At 61.4% G+C, this 26,265-nt stretch overlaps 3 protein-coding genes across 17 annotated transcripts; 1 reads left to right on the top strand and 2 right to left on the bottom strand.

Annotated features, from left to right (window-relative positions):
- Window positions 1-722: 722 nt before the first annotated feature.
- On the bottom strand, window positions 723-6,952 carry RGS19 (regulator of G protein signaling 19). Of its 8 annotated transcripts, XM_082429740.1 has the most exons (7): window positions 6,805-6,870; window positions 6,224-6,302; window positions 3,532-3,629; window positions 3,203-3,324; window positions 1,969-2,043; window positions 1,624-1,858; window positions 723-1,552 (listed from the first exon to the last, which is right to left on the bottom strand). In XM_082429740.1, the coding sequence occupies exons 3-7, from the start codon at window positions 3,559-3,561 to the stop codon at window positions 1,361-1,363; spliced, it is 654 nt and encodes a 217-aa protein (XP_082285866.1). In that variant the 5' UTR covers window positions 3,562-3,629; window positions 6,224-6,302; window positions 6,805-6,870; the 3' UTR covers window positions 723-1,360. The 8 variants fall into 8 exon arrangements, with proteins under 8 accessions (XP_082285866.1, XP_082285864.1, XP_082285860.1 ...); XM_082429738.1 differs by lacking the exon at window positions 3,532-3,629 and having other exon boundaries at window positions 6,805-6,952; XM_082429734.1 differs by lacking the exon at window positions 6,224-6,302 and having other exon boundaries at window positions 6,805-6,903.
- OPRL1 (opioid related nociceptin receptor 1) lies at window positions 6,944-25,467 on the top strand. 7 transcript variants are annotated; one of them, XM_082429725.1, is made up of 5 exons: window positions 6,944-7,134; window positions 7,873-7,977; window positions 17,993-18,256; window positions 22,912-23,267; window positions 23,374-25,467. In XM_082429725.1, the coding sequence occupies exons 3-5, from the start codon at window positions 18,024-18,026 to the stop codon at window positions 23,895-23,897; spliced, it is 1,113 nt and encodes a 370-aa protein (XP_082285851.1). In that variant the 5' UTR covers window positions 6,944-7,134; window positions 7,873-7,977; window positions 17,993-18,023; the 3' UTR covers window positions 23,898-25,467. The 7 variants fall into 7 exon arrangements, with proteins under 7 accessions (XP_082285851.1, XP_082285850.1, XP_082285854.1 ...); XM_082429724.1 differs by having other exon boundaries at window positions 6,944-7,208; XM_082429728.1 differs by lacking the exon at window positions 17,993-18,256.
- LKAAEAR1 (LKAAEAR motif containing 1) lies at window positions 10,199-11,920 on the bottom strand. 2 transcript variants are annotated; one of them, XM_082429097.1, is made up of 4 exons: window positions 11,181-11,915; window positions 10,662-11,063; window positions 10,408-10,530; window positions 10,199-10,323 (listed from the first exon to the last, which is right to left on the bottom strand). In XM_082429097.1, exons 2-4 carry the CDS (start codon window positions 11,052-11,054, stop codon window positions 10,264-10,266), a joined length of 576 nt encoding a protein of 191 aa, XP_082285223.1. In that variant the 5' UTR covers window positions 11,055-11,063; window positions 11,181-11,915; the 3' UTR covers window positions 10,199-10,263. The 2 variants fall into 2 exon arrangements, with proteins under 2 accessions (XP_082285223.1, XP_082285222.1); XM_082429096.1 differs by having other exon boundaries at window positions 10,199-10,530; window positions 11,181-11,920.
- Window positions 25,468-26,265: the final 798 nt, after the last annotated feature.

Here is a 26,265-nt window from a genome sequence, read left to right as displayed (position 1 = left end):
GGCCTCGTGGAACAGCACTGGACGGAAGAGCCCGCTGGCTCTCAGAGGGGCCCGAGTGCGCCCGTGGGAGGGGCAGGGCTGGGCACGCATAGCATGAGGATCAGGTGGGGAGGGCCATGGGCGCACGGAGGAGCCGGGGTCTCACGACCTCTCCAGGCACCGCAGCTCAGGGTCCAGGGATTATGGGCGGGAGGCTAAGTCTGGGCCCCACAGCCGTGCCTGCCTGCGACCCTTCACGATGCCCCACTGCTCGTGGAAGCAGTGTGGATGGGGGTGGACCCCTGACCAGACCCTCTGCGCCCCGGTTGCAGCATTGAATCGCTTTACCAAGCAGAAACTCAGGGAACAGGGTGGCAAGTGTGTGCCTTGTGGGGCCCGTGAGACAGTACAGGTGACTGCCCGGCACCCAGGTTCTCGGGGAGGTCTCCCCCGTAAGTGTCCTGCCCCAGCCGGCCAGCCCCTGCCAGGGACCCTGCCTGCCCAGGACCTGGCCGGTGCCTCTTGCTGCGTTGCCACCCTTGGTGGCCAGGTGCCTTTGGGGCCACAGCGCCCTCGCGTGGGGAGGGCGGAGCACAGCTGCCTGCTGAGGCTGTTGCTCTGAGGGGCGGGGTTGGAGCAGAGCACAGGGTCCCTTCACTGAGCCTGGCTGCTCTCCTGCTGGGGGTCCTGGGCAACTCCTCCTCCTCTAATCGCCCCCACAAATGTGGACAGAGGGGAGAGGCTTTTACTTTAAAAATATCTTCAATAATAAGATTCTATTTTGGGGGGAAGAGGAGTGGAGTTAAATATGAAAACTTTTTTTTTTGATAAAACACACAGTGCCATGTTTCCTGGTTTAAACTCAATGAACATATAAAAGAGAAACCGGGTCCTGCTGCCTTGAGCCTCGTTCTGAGGTCCTGGGTCTGATCCCGGGGTGCAGATGGCACCAGCTGGAGGTCTCCTCTTGTCACAGAACTAGACAGTACAGAGGTTCTGTTCTCCACCAAAGGCATTTCTCAGGGCCCCCAGGAGCCCGGGGAGGAGGACCTTGTGAGCTTTGTGGGTCCAGGATGCTTTCAGGGAGGGCGCCTCCTTTCACCAGGTGGGAACCCCAGCAGGAAGCGCTCAGTGGGGGTGGTGGTGCTGGAGGGGCCGCCTAGGCCCAGAGGCCCTCACGCCTGCCTCTCGGCTGGATCCTGGGACGCTGGGTCCTCTGGGTGGGGAAGGGGGCTTCTGGCCTGCCCTGCACCTGGAGCTCCTGCCTGGGACCGCCCGGGGCGCTGGGCCCGGCGGGTGTGCCCCACACGTGAAGCGCTCTTGTGAAAGGAGTCTCTGCCCGCGGGAGGGGTCCCGCGTCCAGGCAGCCACGGTGGGCAGTCTAGGCTTCACTGGAGGACGTGGAGCGCCCCCGGAGCAGCAGGGCGCGGTAGGCGGGGGAGCTGAGGAAGCGGGGGTAGGAGTCTCGGTGCATCAGCGTGTAAATCTGCAGCTGCGCGTCGTCAAACGTGTGCGCCGACGGCTCCTGCATCTTCTTGTTGATGCCCTCCCGCACCCGGGAGTCCAGGCTCACCTGCGGGACAGGGGCCGCGGTCAGGGGCCCGCAGGCGCCCCCGCCCCCCACCCCGGCCCCGCGCGGCGCACCTCCTTGGGGGACAAGATGGACACATAGTCCTCGTAGATGAGGCGCGCCTTCTCGTCCACCACGTGCTGGTTGGCCTCGGCCTTGAGCTCCTCGCACGCCAGCCAGAAGAGCATGTTCTCCTCGCTGTACTCGGTGCGCAGGAACTCCCGGAACACGCTGCGGCCCGCTGGGCTGTGCATCAGCTTGTCGAAGGACTGCGCCCAGCTCCGCACCTCCTCGGGGCTCGGCGTGGCGCTGCGGGGAATGCGCATCCGGGTATCCGCCACCGGCCGCGCCAGGCCCCGCCCCCTCCGCCCGGATCCCCCCACCCGCCCACACCGCGCAGACCCCCGGCCAAGACTCACCAGGCTTCGCAGCTGGGGAGGGGCTGCAGCCTGCTCTCCCGGGAGGCCCGCCACGCTCGCCGCCGCTCCTCGTTCCTGCCGGCAGAGGGGAAGGTGGCACTGCCCTCCGCGGCACGCGTGTGCGCGCAGGAGGCTGGTCACACAGTGACACCGACACGTGTCTGTATGGGCACGAGGCCTAGGGGCTCTCAGCACACGTGTGAACCCCCTGCAGGGTGGGTCTGCTCCTTTCCCACACTCCGGTCCGGCCCTGGGCCCGTTTTCTTGCCTTTGGTGCTTCACAGGCCCCTGGGGTACCTCTCCCTCCCTGGCCTGACCTCGACCCCCACTGCTGTCTCCCAGAGACTCCGGCTGATGTGGAGAAAGCCACCAGCCCGTGTGTCTGACCCCTGACTCTCCCTCGGGGTCCTGCTTCTCTCCTGCGTTCCTGGCACAGCGTCAGTGCTGGCTCCCCAGGCCACACCTCCAGCTGGACCTCTCCCCAGGGTCACTGAGACAGCTAACGGACACCTCAAACTCAAAGGGCCAGACAGAACTCAGTCCCACCCTACCCCCACCCGCCAGACGCCAGACTCCTCGCTTGGCCCCCACGGCCAGATGCTCAGCGGGCCCTAACAATTCACGGCCTCGTGTCTCTACCCCCAGGCGCTCCCTCTCCTGTTTCAGGCCTCAGTTGCTCACTGCACTGGTCAGCTGATCCCCCTTTGGGTCCCCTCAGCGCTGTCCACTCAACAGCCAAGAGATGGAAGCCCGAAAAGGGCCAGGCCTCTGCAAGGCACAAAAACCCCAACAGGTTCCCTACGTGCCTAGAAACCACATTCCCCCTGGAGGCCCCATGTCCACCCCCTGCACTGTCCCAGGGCCAGGTCTCTGCTTAAAGCTCCTCCACCTGACACAATCTGTAGGACCTGCTTTTGTTCTGCTGTGGGTCCCCAGGGCCAGTCTGGGCCGGCTTACAGTAGACACGCGCGCACGCGCACACACACACGTACACACGTGCGCGTGCACGTGCTGGCTAGGTGCCTGCATGTGGACACAACCTCGGTACACCAGCCATGAAAGTCACACACACAGAGGGGCCTGGGCACTGGCCGCCGGTCACCAGGCCCCTGGACGAGGGCTGTGGGTGATGCCTCAAAAGCCCCCGAGGGGCTGAGGAGTGGGGTCCTGGGCCCCAGGTCCGCTCAGTGCCCCCCTCCCCGCCAGGCACACGGTGCACCCCAGGCCCACGTACCAAGAGCAGCTGCAACAGCAGCACCAGCACAAGCAGCAGGGGTTTCGCCCGGGGGGGGCCGGGGGGGCCGCATCAGGACTGGACATGGAGGGAGGCTGGTCCCCCTCCTCTGGCCCTGTGTGCTGGGGGAAGATGGGGCCACCTCAGCCTCCAGGCAGAACCTGTCGGAACCACCTGCTTCACCCCCCGCCCCCCGCCTGCCTGCTGGGGGCCGTGCTTGCTCCCGGGGGGGCATGACCCTTCTGGCCTCCCAGGTGTCCAAGGGTCTCCCAACTCCTAGTCATGCCCCCAGCCCCCGAGGGACAGAGTCAGCGGTGGAGGCGGCCCACCTGCTTCTCAGCCTCAGGCGGGGTGGGCATGGGTGGGTGGAAGAGGTTGCCGGGGCTCCGTGGTGCCTGCTCCAGGACCCTCACCACAGCCTGGGGCTCTGAGAAGAGAGGCCGGGACTCTCACGGAGGACCTGACACCGGTGGCGGCCTGCCGCCCTGGAGAGGTCCCGATCCTCCCGGAGGCGTCCCCCCGCCCCCTGCCCGGCCTCCCGCCTCCAGACCGCTCTGCCCAGGCCCTGACCCCCACTCCAGTCTACACTGTGGCTGTGAGGGGATGTGAGGTCAGGAAGGAGGGGACCCCAGACAAGATCTCCACAGGAGGTTCTGGGACACCCCCATCTGCTCCCTCCCTGGGAAGCCGGAAGCCAGGGTTCCTCTTTCTTGGTTTCCGGCTCCTGGCCCCTCCCAAGGGGGCTGGAGGCCCTCAGAGTCTGGGGCTATAAGGGCGGTGCATAGGGGTGGTGGTCAGACATTTAGACCCCCCCCATCCCAGCTCCCTCCATCCCAGGTTTTCCTCGGCTGGTGGGAGGTGGTGAGGGTTGCTCCCCACGAAGGAGTCCGGATCAGCCCTGGGGAGGCTCCCCACCTGCTCCTGGGGACTCAGCAGGGGCAGCAGACCAGGCCTGCGACAAGGACGACTTGAGTAGGACTTGGGGCTGGGGCGGGACGTCCTGAGGGTGCGGGAAGTGCAGCAGGCGCCGGTGAGGAGGGCCGAGAGCCGCCAGGGACCGCCACCTTCTCGGCCCGGTCACTGGCCCGGCACCCGAACACTCGGCTGGCACCTTCCCGCGCCCAGGGTCTCCCAGCCTCCCTTCCCCTCCCCCCCGCCAGGCTGCGGAAACCGCTGCGGCCCCAGGCCTCGCCGCAGGGCAGGGCAGGGCAGGGCAGGGCGGGCGTGCCGGGCGGCGGCGGGGGAGGGGGCGCGTCCTGCTCCCGGGCGGGTCGGAGCCGCGGGGTCCCTTCCGCTCGGCGTCGGGGCGCACCTTCCACGGTGCGGGCGCGCGGGGGACGCCGGCGCCCCATCCTGGTGAGCGGCCCCCGCGGGAAACCCGCGGACCCGAGCCGCGGGGGCGGCCAATCAGGGTCCAGGAGGCAGTTTTGAACGCCTCCCCACCTGCCTCCCAACCTCTACCTCGGCCTGCGCCCACCTCGGCCCAGGCGAGGCGCCCCGCCCCGCCCCACCGCCGGGGCCGGGGGCGCCCCCTGGCACGTCTGCCGCGCGGACCTTCCTGAAAACCCGCCGCGAGATGCTCAGGACTTGGTTTCACTTTATTTTCTCACTAAATGATCATCCTCCCTGCTGCCCCCCATCCCTCAGCTCTTGGCCTTTTAACGTCTGTTTGGTCCATGTTGGCCTCGTGGGGTGTCCGATGGCAGGAGAGGAAAGTGGACGCTCTGGGACAGGCCCCGGGTCAGTCACCAGGCTAGGCAGCTCCTGCCTCCCAGCCACTGACCAAGTGCTGCGCTCAGAGGTGACAGCCCGGGATATGCACAGCTGGGGCACCTCTGCCTCCAGAGCCTGGGCGTGCGGAGGCCTCGGCCTTGACCCAAATCTGGGGGCCAGGTGTAGGGTCCCACGGGGCCTTGGCCACTCGGCCACCTGCCTGGCTTCCCCTGAGATCGCTGGGGGCGACCCTCAAACTGGATCCCACTGGCTTCCAGCAAACAGATGGGGAAGAAGCAGCCCGACAGCATGCCTACCCTCAGGGGTCAAGTTTCTAGGGAAAGGAAGGGGTGTGGCAACCTCTGAGGTCTGGTAGCTGTACCCCAGACGGGCTGTGACTTCCCCAGGCAGAGCCGCTCTTCCTCCTCTGCACCCCTACCCACTGTGAGTGGGGGCAGGGCCCCAACCCCCACCCCCCCAGCACCCTGAAGGCTGTACCCCTCTAGGCTGCCTTCTCCAACTCAGCTCTGACTTGGACGAGGGGAGCTGCCTGAGGATGCAGGGCCCAGGTGCTGGGGCCGAGGCTGGGGTGGGGAGGGGCAGGGGGAGAGGCCGGCCCTTCTGTCCTGGTTGTAGGCCCTGCACCTGGTCACCCATCCCTGGGCCTGGCTCCCTGCACCCTCCTCAGGCTGGCTGGGGCCACCTGTGCCCCTGGGGCACCTGCTCTCTTTCTTGGTGGGGGTGCAGGGTCTGAACCAGGGTTCCCGCCCCTCATTCGGGCACGTGGGAGGGGGCTCCCTCCCCTTCCCCAGCCCCTCCAGGCTTTGGCCCCTAAGTCTGGGATGGGAGAAGCTGGACAGGCAGCAAGTTTGGCCTCTGGGGACCGAGGCTCCCTCGGGAGCGGCTGCTGCTCTGCTCCACAGAAGGAAAAAGAACGTCCCCGAGCCCGCCCAGTCCAAAAAAAGAATAAGAAAATGTGACAATCCCAGGAAAGAAATGCCATAACCTTTGGGAGGGGGGTTGACAGAGGGGCTCCATTCCCTTCTTCTCATCCTCCTCAGCACCTTTCCTGTCTGCTGCGCCGCCCCCCTCCCCGGTAGGGAAGTCCCAGCCTGGCTCCTCCAAGGCAGGCCAGGTCTTCCTGGCCCTGGTGACCCTCGCCACGGCCCACCTCTACAATGGTGGGGGCAACCCACTTCTCTCTCCCTCTCTCTCATGGTAGGGTTTGGCCTGGAGAAGTCTGCCCCTTCCTCCAGCCTCTGACGCCCCCACCCCAATCTCAAGGAACTCGCCATGCGCCCCACTCACCAGCGACCCAAAGGCGAGGCAGGGGCGGGAGGGGCCAGGTTCGCTCTGGGCCCCACCCTGGCTGCCGAAGGGGCGTGTACTGCAGCAGCAGGACTCAAGTCAGACGGCAGGAGGTCCTCCTGCGCGTTCTGGAGCGAGGCTGGCGCCAGGAGCCCCCGATCGGCTCGGGCCGGGGGCGCAGCGCCTCCCCTGCGACTGGCAGGGATGAGTGGCTGCCAGATCCAACAGGGTGGGGGCGGGGGCAAACCGGGTGTCCCGCCTCGGCCCCTCCCCACAGGCTGAGGGGGGGGGACGGGAGACGCGGAAACCTGGGTTCTTCCGGCCCCCCCACCCCCGCTTTGAGCAATCACTTCCCCAGGCTTTGAGCTGCAGAAAAGGGGAACCCGGTTGCAACGGCCCCTCCCCCACGCGCGGGGACGGGCTCCAGTCCCGCCGCGGCCCAGGGTCCACGTGGACCCCGCGGCGGAGTCCTTGGGGCGCGGATTCCGGCGCCGGTTTCCGAGGCTCCCGCCCCGCACGGCCCCCGGGCCCTGGCCGGAGGGGCAGGGCCGCGGTCCTCGGCGCCGCGCGCGCGCACTCACCGGCCGCGCTCCCGAGCCACTCGCGCCGCAGCCGCCGGCCCGCGCGCTCCGAGGTCCGGCCGAATCGTCGGGGAGCGGGCGCAGGCTTCAGTGCGCAGGCGCCTCGGCCTCACTTCCCCAAAGCGCGGGGCCGGGACTTCCTCGCGCGGGCAGACGCCGGCCCGGCCCGCCCCGCCCGGCGCGCCCCGCCCCGCGCTCGGCCGGGTCCGCGTCCCACGCGCCCACTCCCCACCGCCCCGCGCGCAGGAGCGCGGCGCCTCCGTCCCCACCGTCGCTTAGGGTGGCCCGTGCTGATGATGGGGCCTCTGGCCCCCCGGGCCGGCTGAGTTGGTACTGCGGCAGCTGGGGGTGTGGCCGTGCCCCAGCTCTGCTCGGCGGGGCCGGTCCAGCGTTGCCGTTACGGGGTGGGGTGGGGTGGGGTGGAGGTGGGGGGGCGTCCCCATAGGCTACTTGCCCCGCTCGAGGGAGAGGCCACTGGAAAGGACTGTCCCCCGTGGTCAGTCCCGGCCCGGCCCTAGCCTCTCTGGCACTGGGTGTCCTCCCCTGTGAAATAGGGTTAAGGGCGCGCTGTCACCGTGCTGTAGGGGACTTCCCAAGGAAGGGGGTTCCTGGGCTTCGGTGCCAGTGATGCCGGGGGTACTGGTTCTTATATCCGGGGTCGCCAAATGTCCCTGTCCGTGGGGCCTGGCTGAGTCCCTTTCAACCCCTCCAGTTGCCCCCAGATGTTCTACAGTTTAAAGCCACACCTCCCCTTTGCCACGAATGCCTGTCCCTTCTCTTTGGACAACTCTCGTCATATTTTATGACCTGGTCTAGCTGTGAGTTAAACTCCTTATCCCAGCATGCTTTGGGCCGGTGTCTGGGAGGCCCCGAGCCTGCTCTGGAAGTGGTCTGCAGAGTGTCTGAGTGCCCCTGGCCTCCGACCGTATGCAGCGCCTGTCCCCTGGTGCCCAGGGCCCGCTCACAAAATGCCTTCCAGTTGCTCAAGTTGTAGGTGATCACTTTTTTCAGTGGTCTTGGGGGTATAAAGGGGAGTGGAGATTTTACATGCGCTCTTCATTCATCCAGCAAATGTCTGCGTGTCCCCTGTGTGCCAGTCAGTGGGACCTGGCAGTGAGCAGGACAGACAAGCCCCGGAGCAGACAAGAAGTGGACTTGCAGACTGGGTGAGAGGTGAGGAGGGCTAAGGAGAACCACAGAGCGCGGAGGGGGGTGTTTCAGTGCTGCCTCTTGCTCAGCACAGGACAGAGCTGGAGCCGCTAGTAGAGCAGCAGGGCAGGAGCTGAGCTGAAGAGAGTGAGGGCCAAGGTCAGGGAGGAGAGAGGGGCCCTGCAGTCTGGGGGGCCTCTTGATGCCGTGTGCCCAGGGGGCTCGGCTGCCATGTTGACAGGCTGGCTGGAACAGGGCAGAGGCTGGAAGCCTGCCCAGATGGGAGGTGGCTGCTTCGTATTTAGCCTAGATAACAGTCCTGGGAGGTAGGTCCTTCAAAGACGGGCCAGAGCTTAGTCAAGGTCACACAGCCCTGCCTATGCCATGGTGCTTGACGCGGCATCTTCACCCACCTCCTGAGACGTGTGGGGCAGCTGGATGCGGGTGTGGGTCAGCGCACTTCTCTTCCACTCAGGCCACACTCTATACGCTTCTCCGGCCCGCCCCTCCCCCTCCCAGCCCTCCATACACTGTCCTTCCTCTCGCCACCCCCGCATGTCCCCCGGCCACTTAGGCCTCTCCATGCCCCTTGCCTCAGCCCTCCTGGGTCTTCTGCCCTTCCTCTGGGGAGTCTATCCCATGTTCCACAGGAGGAACCAAGTGGGCTGGGCAGGGGCTCATTCAAGGCTGTGCAGCAGGTAATGCTGGGGGTGGGATTTGAACCCAGGACCCTCTGTCTAGAGCATGAGCTCCCAGCCCCAGAGACCCACCTGATCCCTCACAGCCCCCAGTACATTGGGCTGTGGCCTACATGCTTTGCTTTCCCATAGCAGAAACCTCCTTCAGGCCCTGCAGAAATGTCCTCGGGCACTTTCCCGGGCCTTCTCTGCAGACCGAGGACCCCTCCCTGGTGTGGGGATCAAAGGGTGCCCATGTGCCAGCCCCACACCTGGTGCAGAGCTGTCTGTGAGGCCGCCCTCTTGCTGGCCTCCTCAGGGCGGTGGGTGCCTCTCTCGTCCTCTGTCCTCAAGTGCCTGCCTGATGCTCCCCTTCCCTGTCTCTCTGCCCCTCGCCCAAGCCACCTTCTCTTCTCCTGTTCCTTGTTTCCCCTACCTGCCTGAACCGCCCCCCGCCCCCTCCCGCCCATAGAGAGCTCCCCCCTCCCTCATGGAGCTTCCAGTCTCCAGCTCCACACACAGTTCTGGGCTTGGATCAACGCCAAGGGTGCAACAACCCAGAACAGGCGAAGGGTCCTGTGAGGGGGAAGGGCTCGCTGAGGACACAGAGGGCTCAGGTCCCCATTCTGAGCTGCGTCAGGGAGGGTGTTGGCCGCCACAGAGCAGGATTCCTTGCTGGACCCCAGCTCTGACCTCTGCCAGTAGAGGGCCCACCCCTCCAGGACCAGTTCTCTGCTGCAGGCTGGCAACTCTGCCAGAGCCTCCTGGCAGGGGAGGGCCTTGTCTGAGGCCCCCACCTCTGTAGCCCGCTGGACTGCTGGGAGGGAGGAAAAGGGAGAGCCGGCTAAGAGAAATCTCAGTCTCTGCAAAGAGCCTGTGTTGGGCAGGAGAGTAAGTTCTCGAAGGAGAGATCTGTGCAGAAACTTGGGAGGTTCTTCAGAATCCAGGGGGTTTGCAGGATGTGGGTTTGTCAGAATGGAACAAGGGCGGTGTCCTTCCTGTCCTCTGTGTGTGTGCATGTGTATGTACGTGTGTGAGTGTGTGTGTGTGTGTGTGTGTGGGGGGGGGGGGGATCCAGTAAGGGGGATCACAGGGGCAGAGGAGGACTATCAGGATGGAAAGGAAAACCCGAGGGTGATTTCTGCCTGAAGGGGTCTCCCCTTCCCCAGCCTCCTGTCCAGAATGTCACCTTCCTCTCTGACCCTCTGATGGAATGGCCTGCAGTCTGGGGGCGGCCCACTTGGGTACCACTTTCTCCCTGCGGCTGCCCTTACCTCTGGGGGTGTGACTGCTGCTGCTGCGGGCTCTCCCCATCACACCCAGGCTGGGGGCTCCCACGGACTCGCAGGGCACCAGACTGCCTGATGGGGGCAGCGTGGGATTTGGGGGACTAGGGGCGTCCCTGCCCCCGTGAGTCTGATGTCAGCCAGCTTGTAGCTTTCCACTTTGTTGGAGGAGCTGCACTCTGAGTACCCCAGTGTCTGTGACATCGGATGTGGGAGACGCAGCATCCATCCGTCCCCCTTGCCTCCCAGGGGACCTAGAGAAAGGAAGCCTAGAGACCAGGGGGCGCTTGGAAAGTGAGAACTTTATGTAGGAGGGTGGGGCGCAGTCGTGCACTGTGGGGTCGCCATCAGCGCGGGAAGATGCTGCCGTCGACTTTCTCCTCCAGAATGGTTTCCACGCGCCTCCGCTGCGGGGGAGGAGGTGCTGGGGCCGGGTGTGCGGGGCGGAGGGCGGGCTCCCCCCTCTCGGCCTTTCCCGGGCTCGCAAGCACCTCTTGACGGTCCAGGGGGTCTGGGATCCGCGTGGGCTTCAGCTGCGGCGGCAGGAACAGCTCCAGCCGGAGGGCGGCGCGCGCGGACTTCTGCCGCAGGATGAGGAGCGAGACCTCCTCCGCCTGCGGGTGCCGGGGTCAGGGCGCGGGGGTGTTGCGGAGCCTTAGCGACGGGCGGCCCCGCCGCGCCCGCAGAGCCCCGGGCCGGGTGGTCCCCCCGTCCCGACCTCGCCCCGGCCCCGCCCCTGCCTCACCCGCAGGCGGGCGTAGCGCAGTCGGAGAGCGCGGACTCGGCCGCGGGCCTCGGCGGCCTTGAGGACGCCGAGGACCCGGTCCTGGCGCTGCGCGGGCGGCTCGAGCGGCAGCGTCCACGCGCGCGGGTCAGGCATGCGGTACCCCAGCTCCGCTGACTCGCTCGGGAAGACGGAGGCGGCCGCGCCCACGTCCTCCAGCAGGTCGCCAAAGAGCAGGTGGCTGTGGCGCTGCGCGGGCCGCATGGCCGCCAGCCCCTCCAGCGTGAGGGCCCAGCCCGGCGTCGGGGGCTCCGCCTTGGCACACCCCACGCGGGCCCCTGCGCCCTGCGCGCCCTTGCCCGCTCGCTCCCGCGGGACCCTGCGCGCGGTCCCCTTCGCCGGCTCTGGCTGCATCCTCGGGCCCTGCCGAGGGAAGACGATGTCCCGTTGGCGCCCGCTCCTTCGGTCTGACCTGGCCCCGCCGTGGGTTCCCAGCTCCGGCCCCTCTGGACCCCGCGCAGCCCGCCTTAGGGCCCGCACCTCTGACCTCTGCACCTTTGCCGCACCTCGCACACGTCCCGGTCAGCTCGGCCTCCTTACTCACTCCTGCATTCCGCTAGAACTTTCTGATCCACTCCCTTCCTGCCCGCCGCCCTGAGTTGACCTCAGGCACTACCCAGGGGTGGAGACAGCTTGAGACTGCTCTGGGTGAGGCTAGGAGGACACTTCCTCCCATGCCAGGAGCCTCGCTGTGTTCAGTCCCCCATGTCTGCGTAGGCCTCAGATCCCTCTGTCTTAGTGTTAGGGGCTGGAGATGGAGGGGGTGGGCCTTCATTATATCTTGGGCAGAGGACTCATGCTTTTCTGGGAGATGTGTGTGCGTTTGATGTTGTTGTGTGGGTCCGTTTTTGTGTCTGTGGGAGGTCTCACTTGTGTGCGGGGGAGTCGCAGAATCGAATGGACAGCTGGCTTGCTGCAGGGGAGACGCCATCCCCCCAGCCTGTCCCCCGCTGGGTCTAGATGGAGTAAAAGGGAGAGAGGAGCCCAGGGAAAAGGTGGTAGAGGGGGAAGGGCCCACGAGGTGGGAGAGGGAAACACCGCGGAAGTCCCGGTGCAGCCTTGCAGGGCTCCTTTCCTCGCCCGGCCCAGCCCACAGCACCCCAGACCCCGGACCCCAGATCCTGGGCCGGGTCCTGGCCCACACTGGGACAGAGGCTGGCGTCCGCTCCCTCCCCCGCCCCGTCCCTAGCGGCGGCGGTCGAGTGCCCGGCCCTTGCCTCCCATTTCCACACCCCATACTTTCCGCCTTCTCGGGTCTGGGCCTCCAACGCAGCCCAGACTCTCTGGGACTTGTTGACGCGGTTGCTCGGCAACCAGGAGGCCCGCCCCTCCCCCAAGCCAACGGGGGCGGAGCGAGCCCTCGGGGAGGTGCGTGGTCAGAACCGCGGTCCAAGTGCGCTGAGGTCCTCGGCCAGATGCCCCGCACTCTTCTGCGGGCTGCGGGCCCAGCTTCCTGGCTGGAGAGGTCTTTGCTGGCTAGTTTTGGGGTCAGGGGGCGCAGATCTGAGGAGACCTTCGTGGGTGAGCCCCTGCCCCCTCCTCATGGCCCACGAGGCCTCCCACAGCAGAACTCAGGACTCTTCACCTCTTCCAGGGCAAGTCTGGGGGTCCCAGGGGTGGTGTCGGAACAGAGTCGGTTTTCTTTTTTTAGACCATTGGTTTTTTTTTTAAATATTTATTTTCTTCCTTGTTTTCAAATAAATTTATTCATTTATTTATTTTTGGCTGCATTGGGTCTTTGTTGCTGTGCACAGGCTTTCTCTAGTTGTGGAGAGCTGGGGGCTACTCTTCGCTGCGGTGCGCAGGCTTCTCATTGCGGTGGCTTCTCTTGTTGCGGAGCCGGGTCTCTAGGCGCACGGGCTTCAGTAGTTGTGGCATGGGGGCTCAGTAGTTGCGGCTCGAGGGCTCTAGAGCACAGGCTCAGTAGTTGTGGCACACGGACTTAGTTGCTCCGCGGCATGTGGGACCTTCCTGGACCAGGGCTCGAACCCGTGTCCCCTGCATTGGCAGGTGGATTCTTAACCACTCCGCCACCAGGGAAGTCCTTTCTTCCTTTTCTTTTTGGGCTGTGTTGGGTCTTAGTTGCGGCGCGTGGGCTCTTCGTTGCGGCACGCGGGCTTCTCTCTAGTGGTGGTGTGCACATTTTCTCTCTCTCCTTGAGGCGCATGAGCTCAGTAGTTGTGGTGCGCGGGCTTAGCTGCCCTGCGGCATGTGGGATCTAAGTTCCCCGACCAGGGAGCAAACTGCGTCCCCTGCATTGGAAGGCGGATTCTTTACCACTGAACCACCCGGGAAGTCCCCAGACTCGGGTTTTGATTTCTGGGTCCTGGGTCCTAGATTTCTGTAATTTATTTGTGCATTTGTTAATTGCATAATATTTTATAACTGATTCACTTAATTGATTAATTCTTTAATTTGTTCGTGCACTCGTCAGATTATTCTGGATTCATTAATCCATGTACTCATTCCACAGTTGATGTTAGGCCAAAATTAGTGCATTAAGTCCATAATTTGTTAAAGTATTGGTGGTTCCCACAGTGTAAACATGCCTCTCCCCTTCATTCATGGATGTACCAAGGTGGTCACTGAGGCCCATGGATGGTGCCGCGGTTCCCACAGTGTAAACATGCCTCTCCCCTTCATTCATGGATGTACCAAGGTGGTCACTGAGGCCCATGGATGGTGCCGCTTTGGGAGTTCACAACCTGAGTCCCTGAGGGGAGAGACTGTCCTGGCTTTGGGGGTGGGGTCTCAGCTGAGGTTCTGGCCTTTCTGAAGCAGGCTGTTGACTGTTCCCATTGATTTTGGAAGCTTGCTCTGGCCTCCCAGTGAGAGGGTAAGCTTTTTTTTTTTTTTTTAGTACATCTTTATGGGAGTATAATTGCTTCGCAATGCTGTGTTAGTTTCTGCCGTACAACAAAGTGAATCAGCCATATGCATGCATACATCCCCATGTCCCCTCCCTCTTGTGGCCCCGTATCTCCGGAGCTGGCATGCCATCCCCTCCTTCCCAAAGCTGCATGGAACTGTCCATCCTTCCAGCCCCCAAGCCTCTGCAGGAGCTGTTCCCTGGATGCTTCCCCTTCCCGCCGCCGGGCTTGTGCCTTTAGGGTGAGGCCTGGGCCTTGGGATTCAGCATCACTGAGGGGCTTTTGAAGGCAAAGGTCTCTGGGCTCCAGAAGAAGCAGTGAGGGCTTAGGCAGGCTGACCTACCTCCTTCAAGCAGTCCTCCTGGATACACACAGCCCAGGCCAGTACTACTTCTGGCCCTCACTCTGCGCTCCTACAGGAGTGAGTTCTCTGAGACAGGAGTCTGGGCCCTCCTCTCAGCTTCCCAGGGTCCCGGCCAGGGAGATGTGGGGAGGAAGTGACTTGCACTTGGGGAGAGGGGGAGAATGGGCACACTCTCCTGCAAGAAGGGGCTTGTAACTTTCCCTCTGTTTTTGTAGGATTGAAAACCTTTGACACCCTCTCCTCCCTAATTCCCAGAGGGCCTGGTGTTGGCACAGTTCACATTCCTGAGAGGAGCTTCTTCCTGCTTCTCCACCCCCCTACGGCTCCCCTGGGAGGGGGGATTCTCCCTGCGTCTGGGGCCCAGCCACTGGGAGGCCCCGGGCCACGTCTCCCGCGTGTTTCTGTGTCCAGGATTCACGTGTTTTTCAAGGGCTGATGGAAATGCTGAGATCTGAGAGCATGCTGATCAACGCCAAGGCCTGAAAGTAAGACTTCAAAATAGTATTAGTAAGTATTATGAAATGACTGCAAAATTTAACGTTATATTGCAAATCTACAATTCTCTGTTACTGTATGTGAGTATTAGGAAGTTAAAATCACAAGGAAAAAGTAATATTTTATGAAGAAGCCCAGAATTATGAAAATCTGTTTACTTTTTTTTGCACGCAGGCTTTTCTCTAGTTGAGGCGAGCGGGGGCTACTCTTCGTTGCGGTGTGCGGGATTCTCATTGCGGTGGCTTCTCTTGTTGCGGAGCACGGGCTCTAGGCGTGCGGGCTCAGCAGTTGTGGCTCGCGGGCTCTAGAGCACAGGCTCAGTAGTTGTGGTGCGTGGGCTTAGTTGCTCCGCGGCATGTGGGGTCTTCCCGACCGGGGCTTGAACCCGTGTCCCCTGCACTGGCAGGCGGATTCTTAACCACTGCGGCACCAGGGAAGCCCCATTCCTTTTACTTTTTAACAGCACAACTGGCCTGGTGACTGAATCCCTGGGGATGGCTGTTCTGGGTGAGGCTGCTGGCGACTCTGCTTTGATTCCCGTGCCCGACTCCCGGGGGTGGGGGGGTGGCAAAGCATATGCGGACCGAGGGGCAGCAGACAGTGTGCCATCTGGCGTTGACGGGCCCTGAGTCACTGCGTGCAAGAGTGAGGTGCGTTCACCCCAGTTTGTGGGTGTCACCGGCACTCTGGGACCTGGGTCCTGCCTGGAATGCCTGTGACCTCCAAGTGTAGCCCTGGTCAGGCTGTCACTTGATATGTTGCGGACCCGTGTTCTGTGCTGTCATTCACGTAAGCTGCGTGTCTTGGGCTGTCGCTGGTACCCTTGCATGTTTTGTTTGGCCTGCATATGATGTGTGTGTTTGAGGTTGTCTTGCTTTGATACAGATGCTCACACGTGTTCCCTGCTGCCCCATGTGTGACACATACGTTCTGTGTCTTATCCTGGCCGTACAGGGGTCGAGAGAGGCTGGGCCATTTCCTGGGCCAGGCCCCCTTTGTGGGAACCCTGCAGGGTCCATGGCTGGGGGCTACCATCCCCAGGGAGTGTCGTCAGCACCCTGGCCTGGCCCCTCACCGTCCTGTCCTTGGGCTGAGACTGCCCATGCGGGCAGGTGGGCCCAGGCGTCCTTGTCCTCGGTGCTGTCTCCGCCCGATGTGCCCTCATGGGAGGTCTGTCCAGATGGGAACTCACACCCAGCCTCAAGGCAGCCTCCTAGCCCTGCCCTTTCCCCAGGCTGAAGGCCATTAGGAAATACAGCTTCATAAACTGGCGGGCAGGTGGGCCCAGGTAGTGGAGGTGGGAGGGGCTGAGGTTGGCTGCTCAGGCCTCGGGAAGCCCAGGTCGGGGAGGCTGCAGGAGGGCAAGCCCCTGGGGTTCCTGCCCTGCGGGGCTCCCAAGGTCAGTGGGATGGGGCTTCGAGCTTTGCCTGGAGAATGTGGTGCACGTGTGTCCCCTGGGCGTCTGAGGCTTTGATCTGCCTCTTCTCCCGTGTCTACGTCGTGCCTCACGTGCACCCTAGTGTGGGTTTGCGTGGGTGTGGCCCATGCGTCTGTGGGTCCCTTCGAGTGTCTGTGCGTCCTCTGAGCATGTACCCATGTCTGTTTGTTCACCTGTGTGCCTATTTGGGCATCTTTGTGTGTGTTTTTGTGAGTCTTTGTGTCCTGAGTGCCTCTGTGGATGTGCCCCATGTCTCCACACGTGTCCCTGGGTCGACTGCAGTGAAGATGCAGAGATAAGTCCTGGGGGACAGCCTGGGATGCTGAGCCCTAGGGTATTTGCCTGCTCTGTCCTCTCCTGATTCGCCAGGTATCCTAGCGACGCTGCTGCCAGTCGCCTAGCAACCAGGTCCCCATCCTTGGAGACAGATGCTCCAAGCAGGGTCTGGGCTGTGTGGGCAGAGCCGGGGCAGGAAGAACGACCCCTTGACTGGGTGGGGCTGGCAATTCAGCTCAGGGGTCACCCACAAGGCATGTGACCTCAGGGATGGGAAGGAGGCAGCTCCATGTTCTGCTGTGTGGGTGCTGGGGGCCCAGGCTGTGAGGGAATGATGTTCAGATGTTGTTCAGGCACCCAGCTGTGGCAGAGGTGCCCTTGGTGGGTCTTCAGGTGGCAGACAGACCTGGCTTTGAACGCTGTCTCTGCCACTTTGACAGGTGGCTTCACACTGCTGAGGTGCTGAGGCTTACTGCTCTTGTTGGCACAAAGGTGGTGCTGAGGCCCAGTTAAGGGTAGTGGGGATGGACAAGCTCGTGCTTGTGATGGGCTTGGCACCCAGGAGGCACACGGGACACACTGGACAGTCCAGACATCCTGCTGTTTATGAGGCTCTGATCTGATCAGGGCTGGCTGGGCAGGGCCCCAGCCACCCAACCGGCGGCCCCCTGTGGCTCAGCTGCCCTGGGATCCCAGCTGAGGGGCGCTGTTCTGGGCATGGAACTCCGGCTGGGGCAGGTCTGAGTCCGTCCAAGGCCCTGCTTCTGTGTGAGATGCAGCTTCACGTCTGTCTCTGTCTTGTGTGTGTCTCTCCGAGTCTCCGTTCCATGCCTTTGTGTGTTTCTGCATGTCCTTTGTGTCTGTTCTTGTGTGTTTGTCACTGTGTCTCCATGTGTCTGTCCCTGAGTCCCTGTGTGTCCGTGTGTGTGTGTGTGTGTGTGTGTGTGTGTGTGTGTGTGTGTGTCCGTCCACGCGTCTGAGTTCTCACGTGCACCTCTGTCCCTGTGTCCATGTGTTCGAGCCTGTCTGTCTGGGCTCTGTGGGTCCAAGCCTCTCTCTGTTGTTCATCTCTAAGGGTGCACCCTGGTCCCTTTGCATCTGTCCCCATCCAGCCTGGGGCCCCCTCCTCCATCCTGCACGGCCCCTCCCCCTCTGGAGCTGCAGCCTCCTCCCCTCCCCCAGCTCCGTGCACCAGGCTGCTGCGTCTGGTCTGGCGTCTGAGAAGGAGAGGGAGCAGCTGCCACTGAGCGGCAGCCGCAGTCCCGTCCAGACCCAGAGCTGAGTCGGGCTGGCGCTCCCAGCCCTGCTCTGCCGCAGGCCGAGGGTTCGGGTCTCCGGGGTCCCAGCTCCCAGGGAGGTCACCGAGGTAAGGCTGAGCCGCTGGGGGCTGGCGTGGAGGTGACCTGCGGTGCCCGCAGCCCTCAGGCAGGGCTGGGGAGGGGCAGCAGGAGGCCCTGTGCTCGGTTGCCCTGTGTCCAGTGTTCCAGGTGCTTCTGGGCGTGTCTTGGTCCCTTTTGTGTCTGCGTGTGCACGAGGGCAGCTTTGGGCATCTGTGTGTGTGTGTGTGTGTGCGTGCGTGTGTGTGTCTGTGAGCCCCCGTGGGTGGACACATCCCGCTGCGTAAGTGCATCCCATGTGGGAGCCCGCAGGCCAGCTGAGACTGTGTCCCTGTGTGTGTGCACGTGTGCCCCTGTGTTCGTGTATCCCTGTCCCTGGCATACACGTTTGCGTGTCTCCATGTGCCCCGGTGTGTGGGTGTATGTGTGTGCGCACGCAGTGCCTCCGTGTCTGTGGCCCGGGGCAGGGTGGGTGCTGGGTGCCGCGCTCACATGCCCGTGTGCCTTCCCAGGTACCGCGGGGCTTTGCGCGCAGGGCGGGGCATGGAGTCCCTCTTCCCTGCGCCGTTCTGGGAGGTCCTCTACGGCGGCCACCTGCAGGGCAACCTGTCCCTCCTGAGCCCCAACCACAGCCTGCTGCCCCCGCACCTGCTGCTCAATGCCAGCCACGGCGCCTTCCTGCCCCTCGGGCTCAAGGTCACCATCGTGGGGCTCTACCTGGCTGTGTGCATCGGGGGGCTGCTGGGGAACTGTCTCGTCATGTATGTCATCCTCAGGTAGGCTGGGCGCCCCCCCCGACCCAGTTTCCCACTGGTGGGTCCCGAGCAGCTGCCGAGGGGAAAGGGGCAGGCGTTGCTCTGGCAGGCTTGGCAGGTGGGGATCTCCCATTCCCCTCTTCAATTCCCGGTCCCCCTGCCACTGGGCAGGGTCAGTGCTGAGGCCCTGGTGGCTCAGCTCCTCAGGGCGGAGGCGCTTGACTGTGGGGCGAGGGAGAGGCAGGGGCCGTCCGGGTGTGGGAGGAGGTGCAGCTCTGTCCCAGCTGGAGCGTCACCCTGACTCCCGAGAGGCGACGTTCCATCTGAGCCGTGGGCCAGGCTCCCAGCCAAGCTGCCGCGTGAGTACCCCACGGGCCCCCACAGTGATCCCGGAAGGCAGCTCTTGTCGGCGGCGTCCAGGTCCGGCGCTGGGACAGCCTCACGAAGCCCCCTCCTCAGCTCCGGGGCTCCATGTTCACCGCTGGTGTTTGGGCCGATTCCAGCATTTGCTGGCGCTCAGAATGGGAACGCTTGTGGGGTCAAGGATGGCAGCCACGCTGCTGGTGGGACATAATGGGGGATGGCGTGGGGACATTGTGGAAGGATGGCCGAGACAGTATGAGGGGACAGCATGGGGAAACAAAGTGGGAAGAGCGTGGGAGAGAGTGTGGGGACAGAGTGGGGGACAGCGTGGGGACAGCGTGGGGACAGCGTGGGGGACAGCATGGGGGACAGCATGGGGGACAGCGTGGGGATGGCATGGGGAGCCAGAGTGGGAAGAGCATGGGGGGAGAGTGTGGGGACAGGGTGGGAACAGTGTGTGGGGATGGCGTCGGGACAGCGTGGGGACACACGCACGTGTGCATGTGTGTACACACGTGCATACATGTATGTGTACGCATGCATGTGAGCATGTAAATGGTTGTGTGTACACACATGGGAGTGTGCACCCGTGTGAATGTGTACACGTATGTGAGTGTGTGCATGTCTGGGTGTGTGCACTGCACTTTGTACATACATCTGTGTGCATGGACACAATACACACGAGCATGTACGTGTTTGTACATGTATGTGAGTGTGGGCGTGAATGCGTGAGCGTGAACACATACACATGTGTGCATGTGGGTACACGCACATGTGCTTGTGTATGTGTGTACACATGTGCATGTGTGCCCATGTATGTGTGCATGTGCACACACCCTTGTGGCTGTGTCCGTGTGTGTGCATGTGTGTAAGCATGCCCTTGTACATTTGTACATGCTGGTGTGTGTCGTGTGTGTGCTCAGACAAGGGGCTGGGAGGAGCAGCCGCCCTTCCCCCAGTGCTGATCCCGGGGTACTAGACTCACGTGCCCCTTCGTGGCTGGATGGTGTGCTATGGGTGAGAAATGTGGGTGGGGGTGGGCTTGTTCCTCCTTCTGGTTGTGAGTGTTTCTTTTGGGGCCTCTCCTCTGCGCGGGGGCATCAAAACCCTCAGAGGCACGTCTTGATTAGAGCAGAGAGGGGAGGTCGTCTTGCCCACGAGCAGTCCCCACGGAAAGTGGTGCCCACGAGCTGCTATGAGCACGCCGGGCTCAGAGGCAGAGCGATGTGTTCTGAGCCGTGGGGCTTGGGGGGACTGCCTCAGCGGCCAGAAACACCCAGCTCCAGTCCCTGCTCTTTTTTTACAGACAATGTTCTTAAAGCAGTTTTAGGTTCACAGCAAAATTGAGGAGAAGGTACAGCGGTTTCTCATATAGTCCCTGCCCTGCCCTCCCCTCCCCAGGCATAATCTCCCCCATTATCAACATCCCCACCAGAATAGTACATTTTCACAACTGATGAACCTACATTGATACATCATAATCACCCGAAATCCATAGTTTACCTTAGGGTTCCCTCTTGGTGTTGTACTTTCTATGGGTTTGGGCAAATATACAATGGCACGTATCCACCATTACAGCATCACACCGAATAGTTTCATTGCCCTAAAAATCCCATGCTCTGCCTTCTCCTCCTTCCCCACCTCCCAACCCCTGGCAAACACTGATCTTTTTACTGTGTTCATAGTTTTGCTTTTCCAGAATGTGGAATCATACAGTCTGTAGCCTTTTCAGATTGGCTTCTTTCACTTAGCAATATGCATGTAAGGGTCCTCTATGTCTTTTCATGGCTTGATAGCTCATTCCTTTTTACTGCTGAATAATATTCCATTTTCTGGGTGAGCCACAGTTTATTTATTCATCCACCTACTGGAGGACATCTTGGTTGCTTCCAAGTTTCAGCAACTATGAATAAAGCTGCTATAAACATCCGTGTGCAGGTTTTTATGTGGATATGTTTTCAACTCCTTTGGGTAAATATCAAAGGGTGGGTGATTGCTGGATCTTATGGTAAGAGTCTGTTTTGTAAGAAACTGCCAAACTGTCTTTCAAATGGCTGTACCTTTTGACATCCTCACCAGCATTTAGTGGTGTCAGGGTTCCAAATGTTGGTCATTCTAATAGGTATGTAGTGGTATCTCATTGTTGTTTTATTTTATTTTGTTTAAAAAAAATTATTTTTGGCTGCGTTGGGTCTTCGTTGCTCTGCGCGGGCTTTCTCTGGTTGCGGCAAGCGGGGGCTACTCTTCGTTGCGGTGCATGGGCTTCTCATTACGGTGGCTTCTCTTGTTGTGGAGCACGGGCTCTAGGGTGCAGGCTCAGCAGTTGCGGCGCACGGGCTTAGTTGCTCCGCAGCATGTGGGATCTTCCCGGACCAGGGCTCGAACCCGTGTCCCCTGCATTGACAGGCGGATTCTTATCCACTGAGCCACCAGGGAAGTCCTCATTGTTGTTTTAATTTGCATTTCTCTGATGACATAGGTGGAGCATCTTTTCATGTGCTTCTTTGCTGTCTGTATATCTTCTTTGCTGAGGGTCTGTTAAGGTCTTTGGCCCATTTTTAACCAGGCTGTCTGTGTTCTTATCGTTGCGTATTAGGAGTTCTTCGTGCATTCTGGACAGCAGTCCTTTGTCAGTTGGGTCTTCGGCAAATCTTTCCTCCTGTCTGTGGCTGCTCTTCTAGTTCTCTTGACCCACTTTTCCTTTTACCAGCTCTGTGGCCTTGAGAAGACCATTTAGGTCCTCTGAGTCTGAATGTCCTCCTGTGCAGACTGGGCATCAAAATAGTGCTTCTGAATCTTAAATGAGTTAAAATCCAAGTGAAGAACTTGGCACATGCATCTGCCATCATCACTGTCCTTGTTATTTGGTCATGATTAAGGCCTCTTTGAGCTTATTCTTAATCTCTCTCTAAGAGGCAGAACGAAACCCCAGATTCCTTCATGGCAGCTTAATTGACATGGAACATTGTTGTCTCTGGTGTTGCCACTGTCACCACCACCACCACCACCACCAGCACCACCACCACCATCACCAGCACCACCATCATCACCAGCACCACCACCATCACCATCACCATCACCAGCACCACCACCATCACCAGCACCACCACCATCACCAGCACCACCACCACCACCATCACCAGCACCACCACCATCATCACCATCACCATCACCATCACCACCACCACCATCACCAGCACCACCACCATCACCAGCACCACCACCATCATCATCACCAGCACCACCACCATCACCATCACCATCACCAGCACCACCACCATCACCATCACCAGCACCACCATCATCACCAGCACCACCACCATCACCAGCACCACCACCACCACCACCAGCACCATCACCATCACCATCACCACCATCACCAGCACCACCACCATCACCAGCACCACCACCATTACCATCACCATCACCAGCACTACCACCACCACCACCAGCACCACCATCACCACCACCACCACCATCACCACCACCATCATCACCAGCACCACCACCACCATCACCAGCACCATCACCACCACCACCACCATCACCAGCACCACCACCACCAGCACTAGCACCACCATCACCAGCACCATTGCTGCCACCACCACCACCAGCACCATCGCTACCACCACCATCACCACCACTGTCGCTAGCACCATCTCCACCACCACCACCACCATTGCCAACACCACCATAATTACCACCATCACCAACACTACCACCATCACTACTATAACAACTATTAATTCATTTAGCAGATAGTTATTAAGCACCCACAATTTCTCCAGACCCATGCCAGGTTCTTGCATACAATCAGACCCCATTAGCATCTGTCCCATCTCTGTCACCATTTCCTGTCTCGGTTGCTAGGCAACAGTGAGGCCTGGTTTGGTGTGCTCTTCCAGATTCTGGGGTCCCTGGAAACCTCTGGTGGTGGAAGGGCCAACATTTTGGTCCAAGAAGGGTCTTGGGGGAGACTTGAAAGGGAGGAGGACAGGTTCTTTGTCTTATGAGTCCTGTCTCTGCTCTCATGCAGGGTCAGGCAGACACTCTGCTCCCCCCCACCCCACACCCATCTTTTCCAAGGCAGACAAGTCTTTAGTTTGCGAACCATTTTTTGTGTGCTGTAAGTACTTGAAGAATTTGTTAAAATACTTGCCTTCAGGCTCCATGGCGTTGGGCTGGGCCCATGAACCTACATTTTAGCAGGGGGCAGAGTGGGTTCCCCCTGTGATGGCCAAGAGGAAGGGCCCCTTGCCCTTTGCTGCCAGGTCTGCCAAATGAAGCCTTCTTCCTCCCCGTCCTCTCTGCAGACACACCAAGATGAAGACAGCTACCAACATCTACATCTTTAACCTGGCCCTGGCAGACACTTTGGTGCTGCTGACACTGCCCTTCCAGGGCACAGATGTCCTGCTGGGCTTCTGGCCATTTGGGAACGCCCTGTGCAAGGCAGTCATCGCCATTGACTATTACAACATGTTCACCAGCACCTTCACGCTGACCGCCATGAGTGTGGACCGCTACGTAGCCATCTGCCACCCCATCCGTGCCCTTGACGTCCGGACATCCAGCAAGGCCCAGGCTGTCAATGTGGCCATCTGGGCCCTGGCCTCTGTTGTCGGCGTTCCCGTTGCCATCATGGGCTCGGCACAGGTTGAGGATGAAGGTCAGTGCAGGGGACCCTCCTCCCCAGTGCCACGCTCGCCTGGCTCTGGGTGGCTCTCTCCCTGCCCGCCTGCCCGCCTGCCCTGACCCTGCTTCTCTCCCTGCAGAGATCGAGTGTCTGGTGGAGATCCCCGCCCCCCAGGACTACTGGGGCCCCGTGTTTGCCGTCTGCATCTTCCTCTTCTCCTTCATCATCCCCGTGCTCATCATCTCTGTCTGCTACAGCCTGATGGTCCGGCGGCTGCGAGGCGTCCGCCTGCTCTCTGGCTCCCGGGAGAAAGACCGGAACCTGCGGCGCATCACGCGCCTGGTGCTGGTGGTGGTGGCTGTGTTCGTGGGCTGCTGGACGCCCGTCCAGGTGTTTGTGCTGGTCCAAGGGCTGGGCGTCCAGCCAGGCAGTGAGACTGCGGTGGCCATCCTACGTTTCTGCACGGCCCTCGGCTACGTCAACAGCTGCCTCAACCCCATCCTCTACGCCTTCCTGGACGAGAACTTCAAGGCCTGCTTCCGCAAGTTCTGCTGCGCGCCCAGCCTGCGCCGGGAGATGCAGGTGTCAGACCGTGTGCGCAGCGTTGCCAAGGATGTGGCTGTTGCTCGCAAGACCGCTGAGATGGTGCCACGGCCGGCATGACTAGGCGTGGACCTGCCCATGGTGCCTGTCAGCCCGCAGAGCCCATCCACGCCCAACACGGAGCTCACCCAGGTCACCGCTCTCTAGGCTGACGTGCAGCTGCCCATCACCAGCCTCCACGGGCCACCCTGTGGCCTTGGAGGGTCCGGTGACATCATGGGACAGGTCAGAGCATTAGGGCTGCCCCGAGGCCCTGGTCATACTAAAGCTGCCCTCCTAGTGGAGGGCGGGGAGGGGGTGCAAGGACTCACTGGTGAGCATGCCCGGCCAGAGCCACCCTGGCACTGCCAAGCTTCATGGACTGTTCTGGCCTCTCCCCTGCTGCCTCCCACTCCGGGTGGGCACACAGCTGGAAGCGTGACAGCAGCTGTACAGTCCCACGTGCCCCTCGTGCTGTGTGCTGTCTGCATGGAGCCTTGCAGTGTCTCCTCTGGGCAGCTGGATTGGCCTGGCGCTGCCTGGAGAGCCCAGTGGGCATCCCTGGGCAGTGGGACTCGCCCTGAGAGTGGAACTCCTTTAGGAGGCTTCTCAGCAAGCCTGTTCCCTCCAGGACGCATGAACTGTTGCGCCGCAGACATGGCCGTTCAGGTTTGCGAGGTGGCCAGGAGGACCGCCGCAGGCCACCCTGTCATTTGTGAAGCAGCCCCATGTGCCTGGTCTCAGCTGTGGGGTGGGGAGGGCTCTGTGGTGCTCTGTCTGGGTTGCCTGGGCCCCCCCTCGGGCTGTGCCTCAAAGCCCCCCTTTCAGACTCCATCAGAGGTCAGCGGCTGTGCAGCTGTCAGGACCCTGTGTCCTGCTTGGGTCCTGGTGGCCTTGGAAGGATGCCAATTGGGACAGGTTCTGCCCTGCACCCCCAGTGACTGACTCCCTACTTCACTTACAAGCCTCCAGTTATCTGTGGGGGGATGCCTGAGCTTCCCAGTCAGAGGTGGCTTCGTATGCAGAGTTGGAAGGAGAGCTGGGGCTGGCAGACCTGCTTGAGGGAGGCTGCAAGGACCATCTGAGCCGTGGGGACCCTGCCCGCTGTGACCACCCAGAGAAGTACCCTCCCAGTCTGCAGATGGAGGCTGCAGGTCGGTGACTTGGCAAGCGTTCTCCCTGCAGACAAGCTGCTGAAACATCTGCAGTGGTAGAGCTGCCTCTGCCTGCCAGCTGAGCTGCAGACCTGGCCAGGTTAGCTGAGGCACCTGGAAGGAGGACAAGGTGCTGACTCTGGACTGGCCTCTCCTGCTTTGGGGGCCCCGGCCCTGTGGGGTCGTTCCTGGGGAGGACGGGGCTCTGTCCGTGCTGCCAGCAGCGGGAGGCTCTGAGAACCAGAGCCGCTATGGCTGCAGCATTTTCGTGCCAAGGCTGAAAGACGTGTGCATTTGTGCCGGTGTAACATGTGTCTCCCTGTATCTATGCATGTGGACAGTGTGATTTCCCCTGCACGTAACCAGCCCTGAACTGTCTCCAGGGGCCGTGTCGGAGGGTCAGAATAACCCCCTGCACGCTGGTCAGGGCGCTCTGCTTACAACAGGTGTTTCTGACTCTTTGGGGGGCCGTGGGGGTAAATTCTCTGGGATTAGCACGTGGGGTGTAAGTTGATTCGTCCTCCAGCCTGCTCTGTGCCCCTCACCTGGCTCTGTGCTTGGCAGACTGTCCCCCGGGAAGCTCCCACTTTGGGAAGGGGTCGACTAGTTCATGACGTGCTGGGGGCCTGTCTTTGCTTCAGCACAAAGTTTCTCCCCAAACAATCAAGCGCTGCACTCCCTGCCCCTGTAGCCAGAGGTTCCTGTGGATCCAGTGGGTGGGCGCTTCCCCACAGTGGGCTGTGGGTTCTCTTCACTCCATCTAGTCTTAGCAGACCACCTCCCCCCACTCTAGCTCCTTTCTCGTTCCTCGGGCGGATCCAAGGGACTTTGATGACAGATGGACAGAACTGCTTCCTTTGGCAGCCCTGAGATTCTGATATCCTCCTGGCTCCTGCGTGGGCCCGGTTCTACCCAGGCTGACTGTCGGACAGACAACCCTGTCAGAGAGAGGGGCTTCTCAGGGGCATCCAGGGCCAGCTCGGTCGCAGTGCTTGGGCACAGGCAGAGGGGCCAATGTCCGGGTTTATATAAGTTTTAATGACAAGCAAATTGCTGTTAACACAAAAATTTAGCATCAAGGGAAAGTTTAGGGTTCCCCCTGTGATGGCCAAGAAGAAGGGCCCCTTGCCCTTTGCTGCCAGGTCCGCCAAGGTGGCCAAATGAAGCCTTCTTCCTCCCCGTCCTCTCTGCAGACACACCAACATGAAGACAGCTACCAACATTTACATCTTTAACGTGGCCCTGGCAGACACTTCGGTGCTGCTGACACTGCCCTTCCAGGGCACAGATGTCCT

The sequence above is a fragment of the Balaenoptera physalus genome (genome assembly GCF_965194825.1).
Source record: "Balaenoptera physalus genome assembly, chromosome: 16".
Lineage (NCBI taxonomy): Eukaryota > Metazoa > Chordata > Mammalia > Artiodactyla > Balaenopteridae > Balaenoptera > Balaenoptera physalus.
The sequence above is the reverse complement of the archived record's forward strand: the minus strand, read 5'-3'. Positions and strand labels throughout refer to the sequence as shown.

What these genes read in the sequence shown, in the direction of transcription:
- RGS19 (XM_082429734.1), bottom strand. Translation starts at nt 3,561, where the DNA reads ATGCCCACCCCGCCTGAGGCTGAGAAGCAG. An exon ending in TGCTGTTGCAGCTGCTCTTG is followed by an intron (nt 2,044 to 3,202) that starts GTACGTGGGCCT and finishes CTCTGCCGGCAG; the next exon opens with GAACGAGGAGCGGCGGCGAG. An exon ending in CTCCCCAGCTGCGAAGCCTG is followed by an intron (nt 1,859 to 1,968) that starts GTGAGTCTTGGC and finishes CATTCCCCGCAG; the next exon opens with CGCCACGCCGAGCCCCGAGG.
- LKAAEAR1 (XM_082429096.1), bottom strand. Translation starts at nt 11,054, where the DNA reads ATGCAGCCAGAGCCGGCGAAGGGGACCGCGCGCAGGGTCCCGCGGGAG. An exon ending in TGCGCTACGCCCGCCTGCGG is followed by an intron (nt 10,531 to 10,661) that starts GTGAGGCAGGGG and finishes CGGCACCCGCAG; the next exon opens with GCGGAGGAGGTCTCGCTCCT.
- OPRL1 (XM_082429722.1), top strand. Translation starts at nt 17,973, where the DNA reads ATGCCCGTGTGCCTTCCCAGGTACCGCGGGGCTTTGCGCGCAGGGCGG. An exon ending in GTCATGTATGTCATCCTCAG is followed by an intron (nt 18,257 to 22,911) that starts GTAGGCTGGGCG and finishes TCCTCTCTGCAG; the next exon opens with ACACACCAAGATGAAGACAG. An exon ending in GGCACAGGTTGAGGATGAAG is followed by an intron (nt 23,268 to 23,373) that starts GTCAGTGCAGGG and finishes CTCTCCCTGCAG; the next exon opens with AGATCGAGTGTCTGGTGGAG.